General features: G+C 62.6%; 2 protein-coding genes across 6 annotated transcripts; one reads left to right on the top strand and one right to left on the bottom strand.

The window, feature by feature from the left end:
- The first annotated feature begins 114 nt into the window (after nt 1-114).
- Nucleotides 115-15,881, top strand: FLOT1 (flotillin 1). 5 transcript variants are annotated; one of them, XR_012670544.1, is made up of 13 exons: nt 117-273; nt 1,654-1,729; nt 1,972-2,062; nt 2,800-2,943; nt 3,441-3,560; nt 4,309-4,404; nt 5,365-5,517; nt 7,013-7,194; nt 8,375-8,420; nt 9,322-9,459; nt 11,763-11,927; nt 12,083-13,899; nt 14,013-15,881. XR_012670544.1 is itself a non-coding variant. In XM_075134669.1 (12 exons), the coding sequence occupies exons 1-12, from the start codon at nt 231-233 to the stop codon at nt 12,113-12,115; spliced, it is 1,287 nt and encodes a 428-aa protein (XP_074990770.1). In that variant the 5' UTR covers nt 117-230; the 3' UTR covers nt 12,116-15,881. The 5 variants fall into 5 exon arrangements, 3 of the variants coding, with proteins under 3 accessions (XP_074990770.1, XP_074990772.1, XP_074990771.1); XR_012670545.1 differs by having other exon boundaries at nt 115-273; nt 9,309-9,459; nt 12,083-15,881; XM_075134669.1 differs by having other exon boundaries at nt 12,083-15,881.
- On the bottom strand, nt 13,084-21,437 carry TUBB (tubulin beta class I). The gene is made up of 4 exons (XM_075134665.1): nt 21,235-21,437; nt 17,953-18,061; nt 17,615-17,725; nt 13,084-15,880 (listed from the first exon to the last, which is right to left on the bottom strand). The coding sequence occupies exons 1-4, from the start codon at nt 21,289-21,291 to the stop codon at nt 14,823-14,825; spliced, it is 1,335 nt and encodes a 444-aa protein (XP_074990766.1). The 5' UTR covers nt 21,292-21,437; the 3' UTR covers nt 13,084-14,822.
- Between the last annotated feature and the right edge of the window lie 1,021 nt (nt 21,438-22,458).

Genomic DNA, 22,458 nt, shown 5'->3' with positions numbered 1-22,458 from the left:
TTTACAGTAACACAAACCCCCACCAATGGGGAAGTGACCAATGGGGCGGCGAGAAGCTCGTGGCGTCACGGGTCGCTGGGTAGAACACGGGGAGCGGGCTCCTCTGCCGCGGGGGCTGTCGGGATCGTGGCGGCTCCGCGGCGGGTGGGGCCGGGCCGCAGCGGCCGCCACCGAGGGGCGGGGGTACGGGGCGGCGGGAGGGGGGGCTCTGTCCGCAGGTCCCCGCCGAGATGTTCTTCACGTGTGGCCCCAACGAGGCCATGGTGGTGTCGGGTGAGTCGGGGACCCCCCAGGCGCCTGGGTGTCCCCCCCTCAGCCTTGTGGGACCCCCCCCTCAGCCTCCTGGGTCCCCCCTTGGATGTCTGGGACCCCCCCCTCAGCCTCCTGGGTCCCCCCTTGGATGTCTGGGACCCCCCCCCTCAGCCTCCTGGGTCCCCCCTTGGATGTCTGGGACCCCCCCCCCTTCAGTCTTCTGGGTTCCCCCCCCTCAGCCTTGTGGGACCCCCCCCCTCAGCCTCCTGGGTCCCCCCTTGGATGTCTGGGACCCCCCCCCCCTCAGCCTCCTGGGTCCCCCCCCCTTCAGTCTTCTGGGTCCCCCCCCCTCAGCCTTGTGGGACCCCCCCCCTCAGCCTCCTGGGTCCCCCCTTGGATGTCTGGGACCCCCCCCCCTCAGCCTCCTGGGTCCCCCCCTTCAGTCTTCTGGGTCCCCTCCCCTCAGCCTTGTGGGACCCCCTCCCTCAGCCTCCTGGGTGCCCCCTTGGATGTCTGGGACCCCCCCCCTCAGCCTCCTGGGTCCCCCTCAGCCTTCTGGGACCCCCCCCCTCAGCCTCCTGGGTCCCCCTCAGCCTTCTGGGACCCCCCTTGGATGCCTGGGTCCCCCCCCTCAGCCTCCTGGGTCCCCCCTTGGATGTCTGGGACCCCCCCCCTCAGCCTCCTGGGTCCCCCCTTGGATGTCTGGGACCCCCCCCCTCAGCCTCCTGGGTCCCCCCTTGGATGTCTGGGACCCCCCCCCCTTCAGTCTTCTGGGTCCCCCCCCCTCAGCCTTGTGGGACCCCCCCCCCTCAGCCTCCTGGGTCCCCCCTTGGATGTCTGGGACCCCCCCCCTCAGCCTCCTGGGTCCCCCCCTTCAGTCTTCTGGGTCCCCCCCCCTCAGCCTTGTGGGACCCCCCCCCTCAGCCTCCTGGGTCCCCCCTTGGATGTCTGGGACCCCCCCCCCTCAGCCTCCTGGGTCCCCCCCTTCAGTCTTCTGGGTCCCCTCCCCTCAGCCTTGTGGGACCCCCTCCCTCAGCCTCCTGGGTGCCCCCTTGGATGTCTGGGACCCCCCCCCTCAGCCTCCTGGGTCCCCCCTTGGATGTCTGGGACCCCCCCCCTCAGCCTCCTGGGTCCCCCCCCTCAGCCTCCTGGGTCCCCCTCAGCCTTCTGGGACCCCCCCCCCCAGCCTCCTGGATCGCCCCCCCGTCCCCCAAGCCCCCCGGGTCCCACCTGGATGCCTGGGTGTCCCCCACCCGGGGCCTCCTGGGTCCCCCCCCCGGATGCCTGGGTCCCCCCCCAAGCTCCTGGGTCCCACCTGGACTCCTGGGTGTCCCCCCCCCCCCTCCTGGGTGTCCCCACTCGGGGACTCCTGGGTCCCCACTTACTTTTATGTCCCCATAGGTTTCTGCCGTAGCCCCCCCGTGATGGTGGCCGGGGGGCGGGTGCTGGTGGTGCCGTGTCTGCAGCAGATCCAGCGGTGAGGGGACACGGGGGGGGGGGGACACGGGGGGGGGGGGGGACAGGGACGTGGGGGGAGGTGGTGACACGGGGGGGGGGGGGGGACAGGGACGTGGGGGGAGGTGGTGACACGGGGAGGTGACGCAGGAACTTGGGGGGGGGTGAGCACAGGAGGGACGTGAGGGGTGACGCGTGTGGGGGTGACACGAGGGGGAATATGGGGGACGCGGGGTGACAGCGGGGTGACCCCTCCTCCCCCAGGATCTCCCTGAACACCCTGACCCTCAACGTGCGCAGCGAGAAGGTGTACACCCGCCACGGCGTCCCCATCTCCGTCACCGGTATCGCCCAGGTACCCCCCACCCGTGTCACCCCCCACCCCCGTGTCCCCACTGCTGCCACCACCCCTCCCCAGGAAGCACTGGTGCAGCCCCTTTTAAGAGCAGTAGTGGTGGACCCCACCCAGGGGTTGGGGTGGGGTCCTCTTAAAACGGCTATGTCATGCTGCAGTGTGTGTGGGGGGGGGTACCCTTAAAAGGGTTTATCGTGGTGGTCCCCACCAGTCCCCTTAAAAGGGGCTTGTTACAGGGGGAGTCCTCTAGGGCTACTTGGGTGGTGGGGAGGGGGTCTGCTTAAAAGGGGCTTGTCATGTGTGGGGCCCACCACCCCCTTAAAGGGACAGCACCACTTTGTCACCATAGATCGCACCCCAAGGCGTGATATTTCTTTAAAAGAGCATTGCATTCTTTGCGGGGAACAGTCTCATCTTAAAAGGGGTCTGTAATAGTGGACCCCACCTCAGACCCCTTCTGGGAAAAGACAGGCTTGTCTTAAAAGGGCATTGTCATGTACGTCTCATAAATCTTCTGTAAGGAGTAGTACTCTCTTGAAGGGCTCTTGTCATGGTGGGCCCCCCCCCCAAATAGGCTGTGGCATCCTCTTAAAAGGGCTCTGCTATTGCAAATACACATCCACCTTCTTAAAGGGGTTATGCTATGGCGGTGGGCCCCCAGATATACGTGGAGGGGATCCGTGCGAGTGTGCGAGGCGCGCGTGTGCGAGGTCCGGTGTTCCCCGGGGCGGGGGCAGGTGAAGATCCAGGGGCAGAACAAGGAGATGCTGGCGGCCGCCTGCCAGATGTTCCTGGGCAAATCGGAGAGCGAGATCGCCCAGATCGCCCTCGAGACCCTCGAGGGCCACCAGCGCGCCATCATGGCCCACATGACTGTGGAGGTGAGGGGGGGGCGGGGCCAGCCACGCCCCTTGGGGCCAGCCACGCCCCTTGGGGGCCAGCCACACCTATTTCACAAAGCCCCACCCCCTGATGCAAGCCCCACCCCCTGATGCAAGCCCTGCAGCAGTGGAAGCCCCACCCATTGCTACAAGCCCCACCCCCCCATGGAAGCCCTGCCCCTCAGGCTCCACCCCTGGCAGGTGCCCCACCCCCAGAGGCCCCACCCTTTTGCCAAAGCCCCTCCCCCATGGAAGCCCCACCCCCAAGTGGAAGCCCCACCCAAGGCATGCAAGCAGAAGCCACGCCCCTTGGCCTGTGAAGCCACGCCCCTTGTGGAGGCCACACCCACCCAGCTGAGGCCACGCCCCCCAGACCCCCCTGGTGGGAGCTCTACTCCTTGGCCCAAGCTCTACCCTGGGGACCCCACCCCCTTGGCAGGCCACACCCCTGTGCCCCCACCCACCTTAGGCTCCTCCCCCCGATGCCCCGCCCCTAGGAGATCTACAAGGACCGGCAGAAGTTCTCGGAGCAGGTTTTCAACGTGGCCTCGTCCGACCTCGTCAACATGGGGATCAGCGTGGTCAGCTACACCCTGAAGGACATCCACGACGACCAGGTGGCACCAGGAACATGGGGACACGGTGGGGGACATAGAGATCAGTGTGGTTGGTGGCACTGGGGACATCCACGACGACCAGGTGGCCTTAGGGACACGGGGACACGGTGGGGGACATAGACATCGGTGTGGTTGGTGGCACTGACGACCAGGTGGCACCAGGGACAGGGTAGGGGACATAGACATCGGTGCGGTTGGTGGCACTGGGGACATCCACGACGACCAGGTGGCACCAGGGACATGGGGACATGGTGGGGGACATAGACATCGGTGTGGTTGGTGGCACTGGGGACATCCACGATGACCAGATGGCACCAGGGGCATGGGGACACGGTGGGGGACATAGACATCGGTGTGGTTGGTGGCACTGGGGACATCCACGACGACCAGGTGGCACCAGGGACATGGGGACAGGGTGGGGGACATAGACATCGGTGTGGTTGGTGGCACTGGGGACATCCACGATGACCAGGTGGCCTTAGGGACACGGGGACACGGTGGGGGACATCGAGATCAGTGGGGTTGGTGGTCCTGGGGACATCCACGATGACCAGGTGACACCAGGGACAGGGTGGGGGACACAGACATCAGTGTGGTTGGTGGCAGCGGGGACATCCACGATGACCAGATGGCCTTAGGGACATAGGACACGGTGGGGGACATCGAGATCGGTGGGGTTGGTGGCCCTGGGGACGCGGGGGCGGTGCAGGAGGGGTGTGACGCTGTCCCCGTGTCCCCGTGTCCCCAGGACTACCTCCACTCGCTGGGGAAGGGCCGCACGGCGCAGGTCCAGCGCGACGCCCGCGTCGGGGAGGCCGAGGCCAAGCGGGACGCTGGCATCCGCGTGAGCTTGTCACCTCTGTCACCTCCGCCTGTCCCCCCCCCCGTGTCCCTCGTGTCCCCACGTTCCCCCTGTTTCCTCACTGAGGTCTCTAGGTCCCCCCCCCCCCCGATTGTCTCTGAGGTCCCCGTGTGTCTCCGTGTCCCCCTCCCGGTGTCCCTGGACCCCCCTGTGTCCCCCCCATGTCACCCCAACCCCCAGTGTGTCCCCTGGTGTCCCCATGTCCCCCCCATCCCCAGTGTCCCCCTATCCTGGAGTGTTCCCCCGTGTCCCCTCTTTCCCCTGGTGTCCCCATGTCCCCCAGTGTCCCCCCCATCCCCTGGTGTCCCCATGTCCCCCCGTCACCCACGTCCCCCAGTGTCCCCATGTCCCTCCATGTCCCCCTGTCCCCTGATGTCCCCATGTCCCCCAGTGTCCCCCCCATCCCCTGGTGTCCCCATGTCCCCCCATTCCCCAGTGTCCCCCCCCGTCCCCTGGTGTCCTCGTGTCCCCCCATCCCCAGTGTCCCCCCTGTCCCCTGATGTCTCCATGTCCCCCAGCGTCCCCCTATCCTGTCGTGTCCCCCTGTGTCCCCCAATGTCCACCCCGTCCCCTGGTGTCCCCATGTCCCCCCCCGTCCCCTGGTGTCCCCATGTCCCCCACGTCCCCGTGTCTCCCTGTCCTGTAGCGTGTCCCCAATGTCCCTTGGTGTCCCCACGTCCCCCCGTCCCCAGCGTCCCCTATCCTGTTGTGTCCCCCTGTGTCCCCCAATGTCCCCCTCTGTCCCCTGGTGTCCCCACGTCCCCCCATCCCCAGCGTCCCCCATCCTGTCGCATTCCCCCCCCCGTCCCCCAGTGTCCCCACACCTCTCCAACCCCACAGCGTCACCGCGTCCCCCATCTCCACGCGTGACCCCCCCCCCCACCCGCGTCCCTCCTTGTCCCCTTACGCCCCGGCGTCCCCCGTGTCCCCGTGTCCCCGCAGGAGGCGCGGGCGCGCCAGGAGCAGGTCTCGGCGCAGCTGCTGAGCGAGACGGCGATGGCGCAGGCCCAGCGCGACTTCCAGGTGCAGCAGGCGCTGTACGACGCCGCCGTCAGCGCCCGCAAAGCCCAGGCCGACCTGGCCTACCAGCTCCAGGTACCCCAAATGCCGGGGTCCCCCCCCCCCCAAATGCTGGGGTCCCCCCCCCAGATGCCGGGGTCCCCCCACCCCGGATGCTTGCAAACCCCCTGGGATATTTGGGACCCCCTGGAGAGCCGGGTCCCCCTCCAGATGCCTGGGTCCCCCCCAAAGACACCTAGGTCCCCCCTAAAAACCGGGGTCCCCTGGGGTGCTTGGGTCCCCCCCCAGACACCTGGGTCCCCCCATGAGACCTGGGTCCCCCCCAGATGCTTGGGTCCCCCCCCAAGACACCTGGGTCCCCCCCATGAGACCTGGGTCCCCCCCAGATGCCTGAGTCCCCCCCAAGACACCTGGGTACCCCCCAATCACCCAGGTGCCCTGGGTCTCCCCAGCACCTTGGCACCCCCCTCAAAAACACCTGGGTCCCCCCTAAAAACCTGGGTCCCCTGGGATGCTTGGGTCCCCCCCCAGACACCTGGGTCCCCCCCATGAGACCTGAGTCCCCCCCAGATGCTTGGGTCCCCCCCCCAGACACCTGGGTCCCCCCCATGAGACCTGGGTCCCCCCCAGATGCCTGAGTCCCCCCCAAGACACCTGGGTACCCCCCAATCACCCAGGTGCCCTGGGTCTCCCCAGCACCTTGGCACCCCCCCCCAAAAACACCTGGGTCCCCCCTAAAAACCTGGGTCCCCTGGGACGCTTGGGTCCCCCCCCCAGACACCTGGGTCCCCCCCATGAGACCTGGGTCCCCCCCAGATGCCTGAGTCCCCCCCAAGACACCTGGGTCCCCCCCCAGACGCCTGGGTGCCCTGGATACCTGGGTCTCCCCAGCACCTTGGCACCCGCTCCAAAAACACCTTGGGTCCCCCCTAAAAACCTTGGTCCCCCCTAAAAAGCATCCCCTGAGATGCTTGGGTCCCCCCCCAGACACCTGGGTCCCCGTGGAGACTTGGGTCCCCCCCAGATGCCTGAGTCCCCCCCAAGACACCTGGGTACCCCCCAATCACCCAGGTGCCTTGGATACCTGGGTCTCCCTAGCACCTTGGCACCCCCCCCAAAAACACCTGGGTCCCCCCTAAAAACCTGGGTCCCCTGGGATGCTTGGGTCCCCCCCCCAGACACCTGGGTCCCCCCCATGAGACCTGGGTCCCCCCCAGATGCCTGAGTCCCCCCCAAGACACCTGGGTACCCCCCCAATCACCCAGGTGCCCTGGGTCTCCCCAGCACCTTGGCACCCCCCCCCAAAAACACCCCCCCCCCTAAAATCCTGGGTCCCCTGAGATGCCTGGGTCCCTCCTGGAGACCTGGGTCCCCCCTGGAGACCTGGGTACCCCCAGTCACCTGGGTGCCCTGGATACTTGGGTCTCCCCCGCACCTTGGCACCCCCAGAACACCTGGGTCCCCCCCCCCCCAGAACACCTGGGTCCCCTCCCTGGACACCTGGGTCCCCTCCCTGGACACCTGGGTCCCCCCCCCACCCGCCTGGGGCTGAGGGGTGCTGTGGGTGCAGGTGGCGAGGACGAAGCAGCAGATCGAGGAGCAGCGGGCGCAGGTGCTGGTGGTGGAGCGGGCGCAGCAGGCGCAGCTGCAGGAGCACGAGATCGGCCGCCGCGAACGCGAGCTGGAGGCCACCGTCCGCAAACCCGCCGAGGCCGAGCGCTACCGCCTCGAGTGCCTGGCCGAGGCCCAGCGGTGAGCCCCACCCCTTCCCCCGCGAGCCCCGCCCCCAGCTGGTGGGCCCCACTAACTTGGGTGAAGCCATACCCCTTTAAAGGGGGAGCCCCGCCCTGGTGTACCAAGCCACACCCCCAGCTGGTGGGCCCCACTAACTTGGGTGAAGCCATACCCCTTTAAAGGGGGAGCCCCGCCCTGGTGTACCAAGCCACACCCCCAGCTGGTGGGCCCCACTAACTTCGGTGAAGCCATACCCCTTTAAAGGGGGAGCCCTGCCCCGATCTACCAAGCCACACCCCCAGCTGGTGGGCCCCACTAACTTGGGTGAAGCCATACCCCTTTAAAGGGGGAGCCCCGCCCTGGTGTACCAAGCCACACCCCCAGCTGGTGGGCCCCACTAACTTGGGTGAAGCCCTGCCTCTTTAAAGGGGGAGCCCCGCCCTGGTGTACCAAGCCACACCCCCAGCTGGTGGGCCCCACTAACTTGGGTGAAGCCATACCCCTTTAAAGGGGGAGCCCCGCCCTGGTGTACCAAGCCACACCCCCAGCTGGTGGGCCCCACTAACTGGGTGAAGCCCTGCCCCTTTAAAGGGGGAGCCCTGCCCCGATCTACCAAGCCACACCCCCAGCTGGTGGGCCCTACCACCTTGAGTGAAGCCCTGCCCCTTTAAAGGGGGAGCCCCACCCCATCTACCAAGCCACACCCCCAGCTGTGGGCCCCACCACCTTGGGTGAAGCCCTGCCCCCTTTAAGGGACGCTATGACCCTTTAAAGCGGCACTTTGCCCCCAGCGGTTGACTTCCGGGGAGGAGTTGCCCTTTTGAAGGGGAGCCACGCCCCCTTCCAGTAAGCCACGCCCCCACATAGTGGATCCTTTGATGCTAAAGTCATTGCCCATTTAAAGGGAGTTCTGCTCTCCTGTAGGCCACACCCCCCATGGACCAGGCACCTGCTGTGGCCACACCCCTTTTAAGGGAAGCCAGGATCCATTGATATGAGGCCACGCCCACATTCCAACAGGCCACACCCACACCCAACAGGCCACGCCCCCCACAGCCAAGCCCTCCTGAGTTTCACTTGGCCACACCCTCACCGGGAGGCCACACCCTTCCAAACTCCGCCCCTTTCACGAGCCCCACCCCATCGGGAGGCTCCGCCCCCTCCAAGCCCCACCCCTCCAAGCCCCGCCCCTCCGCAGGTCACAGATGATGATGCAGGCGGAGGCTGAGGCCGAGGCCATGAAGGTGAGTCTGGGGGGACCCCGGGGTGACGGGGGGTGACGGGGGACCCCAATATCTGGCAGAGGGTGACAGGGGACCCGGGGTCCGGTTGGGGGGTGACAGGGGACCCCGGCGTCCAGGTGTGGGGGTGACAGGGGGTCCAGGGGACCCCAATATCTGGGCAATGGGTGACAGGGGACCCAGGGTCCGGTTGGGGGGTGACAGGGGACCCCGGCGTCCAGGTGTGGGGGTGACGGGGGGTCCAGGGGACCCCAATATCTGGGCAATGGGTGACAGGGGACCCCGGTGTCCGGGTGGGGGGTGACAGGGGACCCCGGCGTCCAGGTGTGGGGGTGACGGGGGGTCCAGGGGACCCCAATATCTGGGCAGTGGGTGACAGGGGACCCGGGGTCCGGGTGGGGGGTGACAGGGGACCCAGGGGTCCAGGGGACCCCAATATCTGGGCAGAGGGTGACAGGGCCCCCCGGTGTCCAGGTGGGGGGGTGACAAGGGACCCTGGGGTCTGGGGGACCCCAATATCTGGGCAATGGGTGCCAGGGCACCCCAGCATCCAGGTGGGGGGGTGACGGGGACCCCAGCATCCAGGTCGGGGGGTGACAGGGGACCCAGGGGTCCAGGGGACCCCAATATCTTGGCAATGGGTGCCAGGGCCCCCCGGCGTCCAGGTGGGGGGGTGACAGGGGACCCAGGGGTCCGGGGGACCCCAATATCTTGGCAATGGGTGACAGGGCCCCCCGGTGTCCAGGTAGGGGGTGACAGGGGACCCCAGCGTCCAGGTGGATTTGGGTGGGGGGCCCCTACGAGAAACCAAACCATCTGGGGGGACCCAGACATCCATGGAGGGGGGGTGGGGGTGCGGAGCCCTAGGGTGGGGGCACCCCGGGGACCCAGGCGTGCGGCGCAGGTGACGGGGGCGGCGCGGGCGGCGGCGGTGGCCGCCCGGGCGCGGGCGGAGGCGGCGCAGACGGCGGCGAAGGCGGAGGCGTTCGGGCAGTACCAGGAAGCCGCCGTCGTCGACATGGTGCTGCAGCGGCTCCCCCAGGTATTTTGGGGGGTCCCAAATGGTTTTGGGGTGGGGGCAGTTTGAGGGATCCTAGGGGAATTGGGGGGGGGGGGGGCGGTCCCCTAGGTGGGATTTGGGGTCCCTCTGGAGTATTTGGGGGTCTCAATGGGGTGCTTCAGGGGTTCCCGTTGGGGTATTTTAGGGTCACGTGAGATACTTTGGGGTTCTCGCTATGGTTTTGGGGTCCCCGGAGGGATTTGGGATCCCCGTGGGGTATTTTGGGGTCCCTGGAGGATTTGGGGTCCCGATGGGGTATTTTGGGGTCTTCAGGGGGTTTTTAGGGATCCCCAAGGGGTATTTTGGGGTCCCTGGGGGATTTGGGGTCCCAATGGGGTATTTTGGGGTCTTCAGGGGGGATTTAGGGATCCCAAGGGGTATTTTGGGGTTCCCTGATGGATTTGGGGTCCCGATGGGGTATTTTGGGGTCTTCAGGGGGTTTTTAGGGATCCCCAAGGGGTATTTTGGGGTCCCTGGGGGATTTGGGGTCCTGATGGAGTATTTTGGGGTCTTCAGGGGGTTTTTAGGGATCCCCAAGGGGTATTTTGGGGTCCCTGGGGGATTTGGGGTCCTGATGGGGTATTTTGGGGTCTTCAGGGGGTATTTAGGGATCCCCAAGGGGTATTTTGGGGTCCCCTGATGGATTTGGGGACCCAATGTGGTATTTGGGGGTCTGCAGGGGGTATTTAGGGATCCCCGTGGGGTATTTTGGGGTCCCCTGACGGATTTGGGGTCCCAGCAGGGTATTTTGGGGTGTTAAGGGAGTACTTAGGGATCCCCCTGGGGTATTTTAGGGTCACATGAGATAACTTTGGGGTTCTCTCTATGGTTTTGGGGTCCCTCCTATGGGGTGGGAGTGGTTTGGGGGGATCCCAAGGGGTATTTTGGGGTCCCCTGATGAATTTGGGGTCCGAATGGAGTATTTTGGGGTCTTCAGGAGGGATTTAGGGATCCCTGTGGGGTATTTTAGGGTTCCCTGATGGATTTGGGGTCCTGATGGGGTATTTTGGGGTCTTCAGGGGGGATTTAGGGATCCCCCTGGGGTATTTTGGGGTCCCCCTGATGGATTTGGGGTCCCTTTTATGGGGTTGGTGCAGTTTGGGGGTGTCCCAGGGGGGATCTGGGGGTCCCTGGCGGGGAGGGGGGAATTTGGGGTCTTCATGGGATATTTTGGGGTCCCTCCTATGGTGTGGGAGCAGTTTGGGGTGGCCCAGGGTGCGTTTTAGGGGTCCCCCATGGGGTCCTCATGCAGATTTTGGGGTCTCCCCTTGAAATGGGCAGTTTTGGGGGAGCCCGGGAAGATTTGGGGGATCCCCGCAGGGTATTTTGGGGTCCCCCCCTTATTCAGCGAGGGCGGTTTGGTGGGTCCCAGGGGCAGATTGGGGTCCTCCTGGGGCATTTGGGGGGGCTCGAGGGTATTTTGGGGTGCCTTTATGGAACGGGGGCAGCCTGGGAGGAATTTGGGGGGACAAAGGAGCATTTTTGGGGTGAAAGACGGTGATTTTGGGTCAGGTAAGCAGGCGGGGGGGGCATTTGGGGGTGCTAGACGCAGGTTTTGGGGTGAAATAAGGGGATTTGGGGGCAGGGGGATTTGGGGGTACCATGGGCGGGTTTTGAGGTGAAAAATGGGGATTTCAGGGGCGGGGGGGGATTTGGGGGTGCCGTCGGTAGTTTTTTGGGGTGACATCTGGGGGTTTGGGGGTGCTGCGGGCAGATTTTGGGGTGAAACACTGTGATTTTAGAACAAGGGATGGTGGGGGGGAGGATTTGGGGGTGCCGTCGGTAGTTTTTTGGGGTGACACCTGGGGGTTTGGGGGGTGCTGCGGGCAGATTTTGGGGTGAAACACGGTGATTTTAGAACAAGGGACGGTGGGGGGGAGGATTTGGGGGTGCCGTCGGTAGTTTTTTGGGGTGACACCTGGGGGTTTGGGGGGTGCTGCGGGCAGATTTTGGGGTGAAACACGGTGATTTTAGAACAAGGGACGGTGGGGGGGGAGGATTTGGGGGTGCCGTCGGTAGTTTTTTGGGGTGACATCTGGGGGTTTGGGGGTGCCGCGGGCAGATTTTGGGGTGAAACACCGTGATTTTAGAACAAGGGATGGTGGGGGGGAGGATTTGGGGGTGCCGTCGGTAGTTTTTTGGGGTGACATCTGGGGGTTTGGGGGTGCTGCGGGCAGATTTTGGGGTGAAACACCGTGATTTTCGAACGAGGACGGTGGGGGGAGCATTTGGGGGGTGCCACGGGCAGATTTTGGGGTGAAAAACGCTGGTTTTTTGGGGGGCAGGTGGCGGAGGCGGTGGCGCAGCCGCTGTTGGGGACGCGACGAGTGACGTTGGTGGCCGGCGGCTCCGGTGACATCGGGGTGTCGCGGTTGCCGGGGGAGATCCTGGACGTCGTCACCCGCCTGCCCGCAGCCGTCGAGGCCCTCACGGGTGTCAGCGTCACCCAGGTCCGCCCGGACACCCGGGTGCTTTGGGGGACGGGGGTGTCCCACGTTTGGGGACCTTTTTGGGGGGGGGGGGACAGCAGGACACTGGGTCCCCTGGGTGTGGGGGGGGGGGGACACCCGTGTTCCCTCCTCAGTCCCCCCATTTGTCCCCACAGGCCACCCAGAAGAAGTCCGAATGCCAGGCCTGAGCCGCTGCCACCGCGTCCCCAAAGTGCCACTGTACCCCAGTGTCACCCTGCCTGCGAGGTGCCACCACCACCCCCGGAGCCTGTGTCCCCCGTGGTGCCACCACTCGCCCTGGAGCTTCAGTGTCACCAAAGTGCCACCACCTCCCAGTGATACCATGTCCCCGTGGTGCCATCACCCCCTTGGAGCTTCTGTGTCACCAAAGTGCCACCAACCCATGATGCTACTGTGTCCCCGTGGTGCCACCACGGTCCCCAAACCCCATGGTGTTCCCAAAGCACCACCACCCATGGTGCTACCGTGTCCCCAAAGTGCCACCACCCCCCTCGGGGCTGGCATGTCCCTGCGGTAGGGGGGGACGTGTCCCTTTTGTCCCCAAATTATTAAAAGCTGCTGCGTCTGCACGGGGCAGACCTGGGTCCCTCAGGTTGGTGGGGGGTGGAGGGTTTGGGGACCCCCCCAAAAGGGACATGGGTGGCCCAGAGAAGACCTGCGGGGGACAGGGACACAGGAGGGTCCATCTGTCCCCCCCCCCCAAGGACACAGGGACCCTCGTGGGACAGCGTGACACCAGGTAGAGGACACGGGGGACACCCGAGGTGACACAGGGACTGCGGCAGACCCCAAAGGGGACATTGGGGGGGACACAGAGGAGACCCCAGTGGGGACAGGGGACCCTGAAGGGGACAGAAAGGACCGGGGGGGGAGGGGCTGCAGAGGGAACATGGGGACCCTAAAAGGGACACAGCAACCCCCCCTGGGGACACCTGCAGGGAGGGGGGGGGGGACATGGGGACCCTAAAAGGACAAAGGGACCTGGAGGGGACCCCCGCAGCCATGGGGGACACCGCCCCCCCCCCCCAGAGACCTTTGGGGTGGACGGGAGGGGACACTGAGGACCCCAGGAGGGAGATGGGGACCCCCCGCCAAGTGACATTGGGGACAGGAAAGGGGACAAGGGACACGGCGGTGGCTTTACATCCCGGGTTTATTCCTCGCCCGGGGGCGGCTTTTCAATATGAAAAAAAAAAAAAAAACGAAAGGAGAGAAAAAAAAAAAGCTTAAAAAGGGGAAAAACGAACCAAAACGGGATGGATTTGGGGGGGGGGAGGGGACATGGAGGGGACAGGAGAGCCCCCGGCTGGGGACACGGGGGACAGGGGCCACCCGGAAGCCCCCTGCAGCTGGAGTGGTGGTTTTGGGTGGAAACAGGGGCGAATTGGTGCCTGGGGGCTGCAATAATTTAGTGGTGATGTCACCCCCGGCGGTGGGGGACAAGGGGGGGGGTGACACGGAGGGGACGGTGGCTCTGCGGTGACAGGGGCCTTCTGGTGACGGTGACAACAGAGAGGGGATGGGGACTCTGGTGACAACGATGATGAAGGACAGGGACGCTCCGAGGACTCTCCAGTGACGATGATGAAGGACAGGAGCTCTCTGATGAGGACTCTGGTGACGATGATGATGATGAAGGACGAGGGCTCTTCGGTGACCATGATGAAGGACAGGGGCTCTGTGAGGACGAGGACTCTCTGGTGACGATGACGACGGTGAAGGACGAGGGCTCTTCACTGACGATGATGAAGGTCAGGTGCTTTGTGAGGACGAGGACTCTGGTGACGATGACGACGGTGAAGGATGAGGGCTCTTCGGTGACCATGATGAAGGACAGGGGCTCTGTGAGGAAGAGGACTCTCTGGTGACGATGACGATGGTGAAGGATGAGGGCTCTTCGGTGACGATGATGACGGTGAAGGACGAGGGCTCTTCGGTGACCATGATGACGGTGAAGGACGAGGGCTCTTCGGTGACCATGATGAAGGTCAGGGGCTCTGTGAGGAAGAGGACTCTCTGGTGACGATGATGAAGGACGAGGGCTCTTCGGTGACCATGATGAAGGACGGGGGCTTTGCGAGGATGAAGACTCTCTGGTGCCGATGATGAAGGACGAGGGCTCTTCAGTGACCATGATGAAAGACAGGGACTCTCTGGTGACGATGATGAAGGACGCTACTGACCACGATGAAGGACGAGGAGGTTCTGGGGCCGATGAGGCCAGTGAAGACCGAGGGCTCTCCGAGGACAAGGACAAAGGCTTTGGACTCTCTGAAGATGATGATGACGAAGGCCAAGGGCTCTCCAGTGACAACAGTGAAGACCGAGGGCTCTGAGGACAACCATGACAAAGGCCAAGAGCTTTCTGGTGACAACGGTGAAGGCCAAGAGCTTTTCGGTGACAATGACAAAGGCCGAGGGCTTTCTGGTGACAATGGGAAAGGACAACAGCTCTCCGAGGATGATGATGATGAAGGGCAGGAGCTCTCCGAGGACCACAGTGAAGGCCAAGGGCTCTCTGAAGACGGTGACGAAGGCCGAGGGCTCTCCAAGGACGATGGCGATGGCCAAGTGCTTTCCGGTGACAACAGTGAAGACTGAGGGCTCTCCGAGGACGCTGACGAAGGCCGAGGACAACGATGAAGACCAAGGGCTCTCAGAGGAGACTGATGAAGGCTGAGGACGATGACGAAGGACAAGGACTCTCCAAGGACGACGACGCTGAAGGCCAAGGACAACGGCGAAGGACGAGGGCTCTCCGAAAACGACGACGGCGAAGGACGAGGGCTCTCCGAGGACGACGCTGAAGGACGAGGGGCTCGACGATGACGATGGCAGTGAAGGCCGAGGGCTCTCCTCGCCGAGGGCAGGCCCTCAGGCCTCCTCTTCGGCCTCTTCACCGAAATCCTCCTCCTCCTCGGCGGTGGCATCCTGGTACTGCTGATACTCGGAAACGAGGTCGTTCATGTTGCTCTCGGCTTCGGTGAACTCCATCTCGTCCATCCCCTCGCCCGTGTACCAGTGGAGGAAGGCTTTGCGACGGAACATGGCGGTGAACTGCTCCGAGATCCTCTTGAAGAGCTCCTGGATGGCCGTGCTGTTGCCGATGAAGGTGACGGCCATCTTAAGACCTCGCGGCGGGATGTCACAAACGGCCGTTTTCACGTTGTTGGGGATCCACTCGACGAAGTAAGAACTGTTCTTGTTCTGGACGTTGAGCATCTGCTCGTCTACCTCCTTCATGGACATGCGACCTCGGAAAACGGCGGCCACCGTTAAGTAACGACCGTGACGAGGATCGCAAGCGGCCATCATGTTTTTGGCGTCGAAAACCTGCTGGGTGAGCTCGGGGACGGTGAGGGCGCGGTACTGTTGGCTACCGCGTGACGTCAAAGGGGCGAAACCGGGCATGAAGAAATGGAGACGTGGAAAGGGCACCATGTTGACGGCCAACTTACGGAGATCGGCGTTGAGTTGACCGGGGAAACGCAGGCAGGTGGTGACGCCGCTCATGGTGGCCGAGACGAGGTGGTTGAGGTCACCGTAAGTGGGAGTGGTCAACTTCAGGGTACGGAAGCAAATGTCGTAAAGGGCTTCGTTATCGATGCAGTAGGTCTCGTCCGTGTTCTCCACCAGCTGGTGGACAGATAAGGTGGCGTTGTAGGGTTCCACCACCGTATCCGACACCTTGGGAGACGGGACGACGCTGAAGGTGTTCATGATGCGATCGGGATATTCCTCACGGATCTTGGAGATCAAGAGGGTTCCCATACCGGAGCCGGTGCCACCACCCAGCGAATGGGTCAACTGGAAGCCCTGCAGACAGTCGCAACTCTCCGCTTCCTTCCTCACCACGTCCAGGACCGAGTCCACCAGTTCGGCCCCCTCCGTGTAATGACCCTTGGCCCAGTTGTTGCCTGCGCCGCTCTGGCCTGAGGTTGGGGACATGGTGGGGACGTCACGGAGAGGCTCTCGGGGGGAAACTGAGGTCTTTGGGGACTGCGGTTGTTCAGTTTGGGGGACTTTAGGTCAACCTTGAGGACCTTGGGGGCGTTCAGGCCAACCTTGAGGACCTTGGGGGCCTCCCATCCCATCTTTGGGGACCTCCCATCCCATCTTTGGGGACCTTCACCCCCCTTGGGGACCTTCAAACCAACCTTCATCACCTTGGAAACCTTGATCCCACCCTTGTGGACCTCCCATCAACTTCCTTGGGGATGTCCATCCAACCCCTTAGCTCCCTGGGGACCTCCGTCACCCTCCATGGTGACTTCCAGCCCACCCTCGGGAGACTTCATGTTCCTTGGGGACCTCTGTCACCCTCCATGGTGACTTCCAGCCCACCCTTGGGGGACTTTATGCTCCTTGGGGACCTCCGTCACCCTCCTTGGGACCCCCAGCCCACACATGGGGACTTTACACTCCTTGGGGACATCCATCACTGTCTTTGAAGACACCTAGCAAACCCTTGGGGACACTTAAGGGCCTCTAGGACCTTCATTGCTCTTCTCGCCTATCTCCAGCTCACCCTTGAGCTCCTTGAGGACCTCCAGCAGACTCCTGGGGACCCTGAGCTCTTTGGGGGAACTCCATCCCACCCTCAAGAACCTTGAGCATCTCCATCACCCTTCTTGGGTAACTCTACCTGACCCTTGGGGACCCTGAGGACCTGTCCTTCTCCATCTTCATGCCACCCTTGGGCACCCTGAGCACCTCAAGGACCTCTGTCCAACCCTTGGGGACCTCCAGTCCACACCTGAGCTCCTTGGGGACCACCATCCCTCTTCTTGGGGACCTCCAGTCCACACCTGAGCTCCTTGGGGACCACCATCCCTCTTCTTGGGGACCTCCAGTCCACACCTGAGCTCCTTGGGGACCACCATCCCTCTTCTTGGGGACCTCCAGTCCACACCTGAGCTCCTTGGGGACCACCATCCCTCTTCTTGGGGACCTCCAGTCCACACCTGAGCTCCTTGGGGACCACCATCCCTCTTCTTGGGGACCTCCAGTCCACACCTGAGCTCCTTGGGGACCACCATCCCTCTTCTTGGGGACCTCCAGCTGGCCCTTAGAAACCTTTAAGCTGCTCGGGGACCACCATCACCTCCCTTGGGGACCCCAAGCACCTCGGGGACCTTTTGTTACCCTTCTTGGGGGCCTCCATCCCACCCTTGGGTAGCTTAAAGCTCCTTGTGGACCTTCACCACGTACCCATGGGCACCCTGAGCTCCTCAGAGACGCCCGTCTCCTAGGGGACCCTGATTTGGGGACCCCCGACCCCTTTGGAGACCCCGATAACCCTCCCAGAACCAAAGTGGGGGCAGCTCTGGGGACGTAAGGAAAGACCCTGGCCACCAAGAAGGGGACAATAGGGACCTGCCACCCCATGGTGACAAGTACCTGAGGGCCACCAAGGAGGGATGTGTCACTCCACTGGGAAGGGAACCCCGGGGCCACCATCGAGATCCCATGGGCCACCACGGTGGGGACACTGGTGACCCACCACCCCATGGTGATGGTCACCGAGTGGCCACCACCAGGAGCCTTATAGCCACCAAATGAAGACGAATGCCACCCTGCCATGAGGGGCACCCCCGGGTCACCTAAGAGGACACGGGAGGGGACACAGGGGACCCCATGGGACACCAGGTGACGCGGGGACTCACCAAAAACGAAGTTGTCCGGCCGGAAGATCTGCCCGAAGGGTCCCGAGCGCACCGAGTCCATGGTGCCCGGCTCCAGGTCCACCAAGATGGCCCTTGGCACGTACTTACCCCCTGGGGACATCACCGTGTCACCGCGGGGGTGCGATGGTGACAACACCGCGTCACCTCCTCATCCCCGAAACCCCCAGAAACCGCCCCAAAACCCCAAGAGGTGGGTGGGAGGGGTGAACTGAGCGTGTCAGGTCTCAGGTGAAGAGGGGTGGGGACATGGGGGGGGGGTGATGGGGACAGAGGGGTGACACGGGTGGGGGGGGGAGGTGACAGGGGTGACATCGTACCGGTGGCCTCATTGTAGTAGACGCTGATGCGGTCGAGCTGGAGGTCGCTGTCGCCGTGGTAGGTGCCGGTGGGGTCGATGCCGTGTTCGTCGCTGATCACCTCCCAAAACTGGGGACAGGGGGGCGGGGTCAGAAAGGCTCCACCCCCCCCCCCCCCCGAGTCCCCTTCCTAAGTGGGGGGAGAGGTCTGGGTCCCCCCTTCCTTGGGGCTTCAGGGTGGGTGGAGCCAGTTGTGGGGTGGGGTCTAGAGGGGGTGGAGCTTGGTCTGAGGGAGGTCCCTCCAAAGGGGCGGAGCCTGTAGGTGAAGCCTCATTGGAAGAACCAACTGAGCCTTTATTGGAGGAGCCAGCCTAGGGACTGCAAAAGGGGGCGGGGCCTGGAAAACAGGGGGTGGGGCCTCACTGGAGGAGCAAGTTGGAAGGCCAACCCCAGGGGCGGAGCCAACCGCAGGAGCACTGGGGGGGCGGGACCTGTCCAAGGGGGAGGAGCCAACCCAGGGGGGCTGGGTCCTTTTCCAAAGGGTGGAGCCCACCCACAAAGGGGTGGAGCCTAACCACCCGCAGGGGCGTGGCCAAATTTGGGCGTAACCCCCCCAAAAACCGGCGGGCGGGAACCGGAAGTGGCATTTGAATCGCGGAGGCGCTTCCAAAAACGTTTAATTTCAGAAACACCCAAAATTTGCCTTTTTTTCCCCACCCAAAAAAAACCCACCCACCCCTTCCCTCAAAAAAAAAAAAAAAAATTTCCCAAAATTTCAATTTTTCTCGCCCAAAAATCTGCCCGTGGGGGAGGGGCGGCTGGGAACAAAGGGTGGGGGAGGGGCGGGCATCCTGAGGACCCCCAACCCCCCCCCCCAAAAGGTCATGGGGGGGGAAAGAGGAGGGGACGGGGCCACGCCCTGCGGGTGAAAACAGGCCAAAACACCGTAATTTGGGGCTGAAGGTGGAGAAAGAGATTAAAAATGCCGATTTGGGTTAAAAAAAAAAAAATCATTCTGGAGACCGGAAACCTGCATTTACGGGCAGTTAAAAACTGCGATTTCTGGAATTCTGCAATTATAATTTTTCTTCAAAATAAATCCCGTTCCAGAGCAGACAAAAGAGCATTTTGTGGCTAAAAAAATTAATTCTGGGCTGAAAAGTCCATTTCGAGGGAAAAAGAACCAATTCTGGGACTGAAAATTCTCTGTTTTGGCGCCGAAATGTGATTTTTAGGAACAAAAAGCCTCTCTGTTGGTGTTGCAGAAAAATAGTAATTCTACAGTAGGACGATCCTGTTTTGAGGCTAAAAATCGCTATTACGGGTCTAAAAACACCATTCCGGAGGAAAAAAAATGCTTTTTTTTTGGTGTCGAAAAGCTGCTTTTTGGATATTTTGGAGAACAAAGATCCTATTCTAGGGCTGAAAACCTCCATTTTGAGGGCTGAAAACTTCATTTGGAGAAACAAAGATCCCATTCTGCGGCCAAAAACATCCATTTTGAGACTAAAATCGCCCTTTGGGTGGGGAAAGCCCGATTTTGGTACTAAAAAAAAAAAAAAATTTCCTTTGGGGGCTGAAAAAAAATCTTTAGGGGCAGGAAAATCCTAGTATGCAGCAAAAAAAACCTATTCGGGCATCGTAAAAGCCTATTCTGTGGCTAAAAACATGCATTTGGGGGCCAAAATTGCCACTGTGCAGCAAAAAGTTCCTATTTGGGGGTCAAAAAAAAATCAAATTTGAAGCAAAACCCCTTAATTTGCAGCAGAAAAATGGCATTTAAGAGCACAAAGGTCCTATTCTTGAGCCGAGGACCTCCATTTTGGGGCTGGAAACCTCCATTTTGGGGGCCGAAAACCCCCGTTTTAGCTGTGAAAAAAGCCCCTTGCAACTAAAAAAAAAAAAAACTATTTTGGGCTGAAAAGCTCCTTTTATGTCCCTAAAACCCCATTTGGGGGTTGAAAAAAAGACATCCGGGGGCTGAAAATGACAATTCAGGGAACAAAGATCTTACTCTGAGGCTGAAAACCTCCATTTTGGGGCTGGAAAACCCTTCCAGGGACAGAAAGCCACATTTTCGGGCTGAAAAAACTGGTTTCAGGGTAAAAAAATCCTATTTTAGGTCTAAAAAGCTCTGTCTCAAGGCGAGGAAGTGTGTTGGGGGCGGGCAAAATCCCCCATTTTAGGGCAGAAAACTCCATTCCAGGGAACAAAGCTCTTCTTTCGAGGCCAAAAACCTCCATCTTGGGGCCGGAAATCCCGATTGAGGCCAAAATCCTTTATTTTGGGGCTTATAAGCTTTTATTTTTTACCCCCAAACCTTATTTTATGTCTGGAAAAGGAAACCCCTATTTTGGGGCAGAAAGATCCCATTTTCGGGGTGAAAAACTTCCATTTTGGGGCCACGGGCGTCTCACGAGAGGCGGCACGCCCCTATTTTGGGGCTGAAAAAGCTCATTTTGGGCTCAGAAACCCTTTCTTTTGGGGTGGAAAACCCCCATTTTGGGGCCGAACACCCTGTGGGCGGCACGCCCCGATTTGGAGACAGAAATCTTTATTTTGGGGTATAAACCCCTCATTTTGAGAGGGGAAAGCGCCTGTTTTGTAGGCAAAATAATTTATTGGGAGGGTGCAAAACCCTTTTTTTGGGGCAAAAATCGCCATTCTGGGGCTGAACGCGCCGGAGGGGCGGGACGCCGCGGTTTTGAGGCAAAAAAATCGTATTTTTAGGCTTAAAAATACCGCTTGGAGAAGGAGAGGGAAGTGAAAGCCCGTATTCTGGGGCGAAACCCCCCATTTTAGGGCTAATCCTCTCATTTTATGGCTGAAAATTCCCTAATCGAGGCAAAAAATTGGATTTTGGGGCCGAACGTTGTTAAAGAGGATTCAAATTACAGAAAAAAAACACGTATTTTCTGGTAAAAAGTGCTATTTTGGGGCTGAAAAGCCGCATTCCGGGGCCGCTGCCCTCAGGCGCGGCGGGAAACCGCCATTTTGGGGCCGCGTGAGAAGAAGGGGGGGAGGGGCGGGGCGCCCCCATTTTGAGGCCGGAAACCTCCATTTTGGGGCCGAACCGCTTCATTTTGAGGCCGAACCCCCCTTATTTCGGCGCCGCGCTTTTCGTTTCAGGCCCTCAGCGGGCGGGAAAAGCGCGATTTTGGGCTGAAATCGCCTCGATTCGGGTCCGCCTTTGTCTGTGCGCGAGAGGGGAGGGGCTTCTTAAAAGGGGCCGCGCCGCTGTGGGAGGGAAGAAGGGGGGGGGGGTCCACCCCCCCGGCCCGACGCTGCCCGCTCGCTGTTCACCTTGGCCCCGATCTGGTTGCCGCACTGGCCCGCCTGGATGTGGACGATCTCCCTCATGGTGACGGTGCGGGTCGGGCTGGGCGCGGTGACGGTGCCGGAGCGGTGGGCCCCACCCGGTCTTGATGGGCGATTCGGTGGCGCGGCCCCTTTAAGGCGGGAGCGCTGTTGCGAGCGCGGCGGCGGCGACAATGGCGGCTCCCGCGGCCCCGCGGCGCCTCATATAGACAAAGCGGCGGCGGCCGGCCCCGCGCTCCCATTGGACGGCACCGCCCTCTCGCCGCACTCCTATTGGACGGCGCGGGCGGGAGGCCGCGCCCCGTCTCGCTGTTTGCACCGCCCCCTCGCTGGGGCCGCTCTGCCACTTCTCTATGGCTGGGGGCGGGCGCTCTGCGCGCCGCGCTCCATGGTAGCCCCGCCCACGGCCGCGCCGCCGCGCTTGGAGGACCGGCCCCTGCCCTCTCTATGCTCCCGGCTGGACGGACGCGCGCGGCAGCCAATGGGAGCGGCCGTTGGGCGCTGACGCGATGCTGTGACAGCCAATAGAGCCGGGTGGGCGGGGCACGGGGGGCGGTGGCGCGGGAGGGGTGAGCGCGGGGGTCCCGTGAGGCGGTTTGGGGGCCCTGCGGGGCAGTTTGGGGGGTCCCTGGGGCGGTTTGGGGCCCTGCGGGGCAGTTTGGGGGGTCCCTGGGGCACTTGGGGGGGGGGCCTGGCTGAGATTTGGGGGTCCCGGGGCACTTGGGGGGGCCGAGGGGCAGCTGGGAGGGGTGTGGGGCAGTTTGAGGGGTCCTGGGGCAGTTTGGGGCCTTGTGGGGCAGTTTGGGGGTCCCCGGGGCAGTTTGGGGGGTCCTTGGGGCACTTGGGGAGGGTCAAAGGGCAGTTTTAGGGATTCCCGGGGCGTTTTGGGGCCCTGTGGGGCAGTTTGAGGGGTCCCTGGGGCACTTGGGGTGTGCGAGGGGCAGCTGGGAGGGGTGTGGGGCAGTTTGGGGGTTCCCGGGGCATTTTGGGGCGCTGTGGGGCAGTTTGGGGGGTCCCTGGGGCACTTGGGGTGTGCAAGGGGCAGCTGGGAGGGGTGTGGGGCAGTTTGGGGCGTTCCTGAGGCTTTTTGGGGCCTTGTGGGGCAGTTTGGGGGTCCCCGGGGCAATTTGAGGGGTCCTCGGGGCACTTGGGGGGGAGTGTGGGGCAGTTTTGGGGGTTTCTGGGGCATTTTGGGGCCCTGTGGGGCAG

This window comes from Calonectris borealis, chromosome 33 (assembly GCF_964195595.1).
Source record: "Calonectris borealis chromosome 33, bCalBor7.hap1.2, whole genome shotgun sequence".
NCBI lineage: Eukaryota > Metazoa > Chordata > Aves > Procellariiformes > Procellariidae > Calonectris > Calonectris borealis.
Note: the sequence above shows the minus strand (reverse complement) of the source record. Positions and strands in the feature narration are given on the sequence as shown.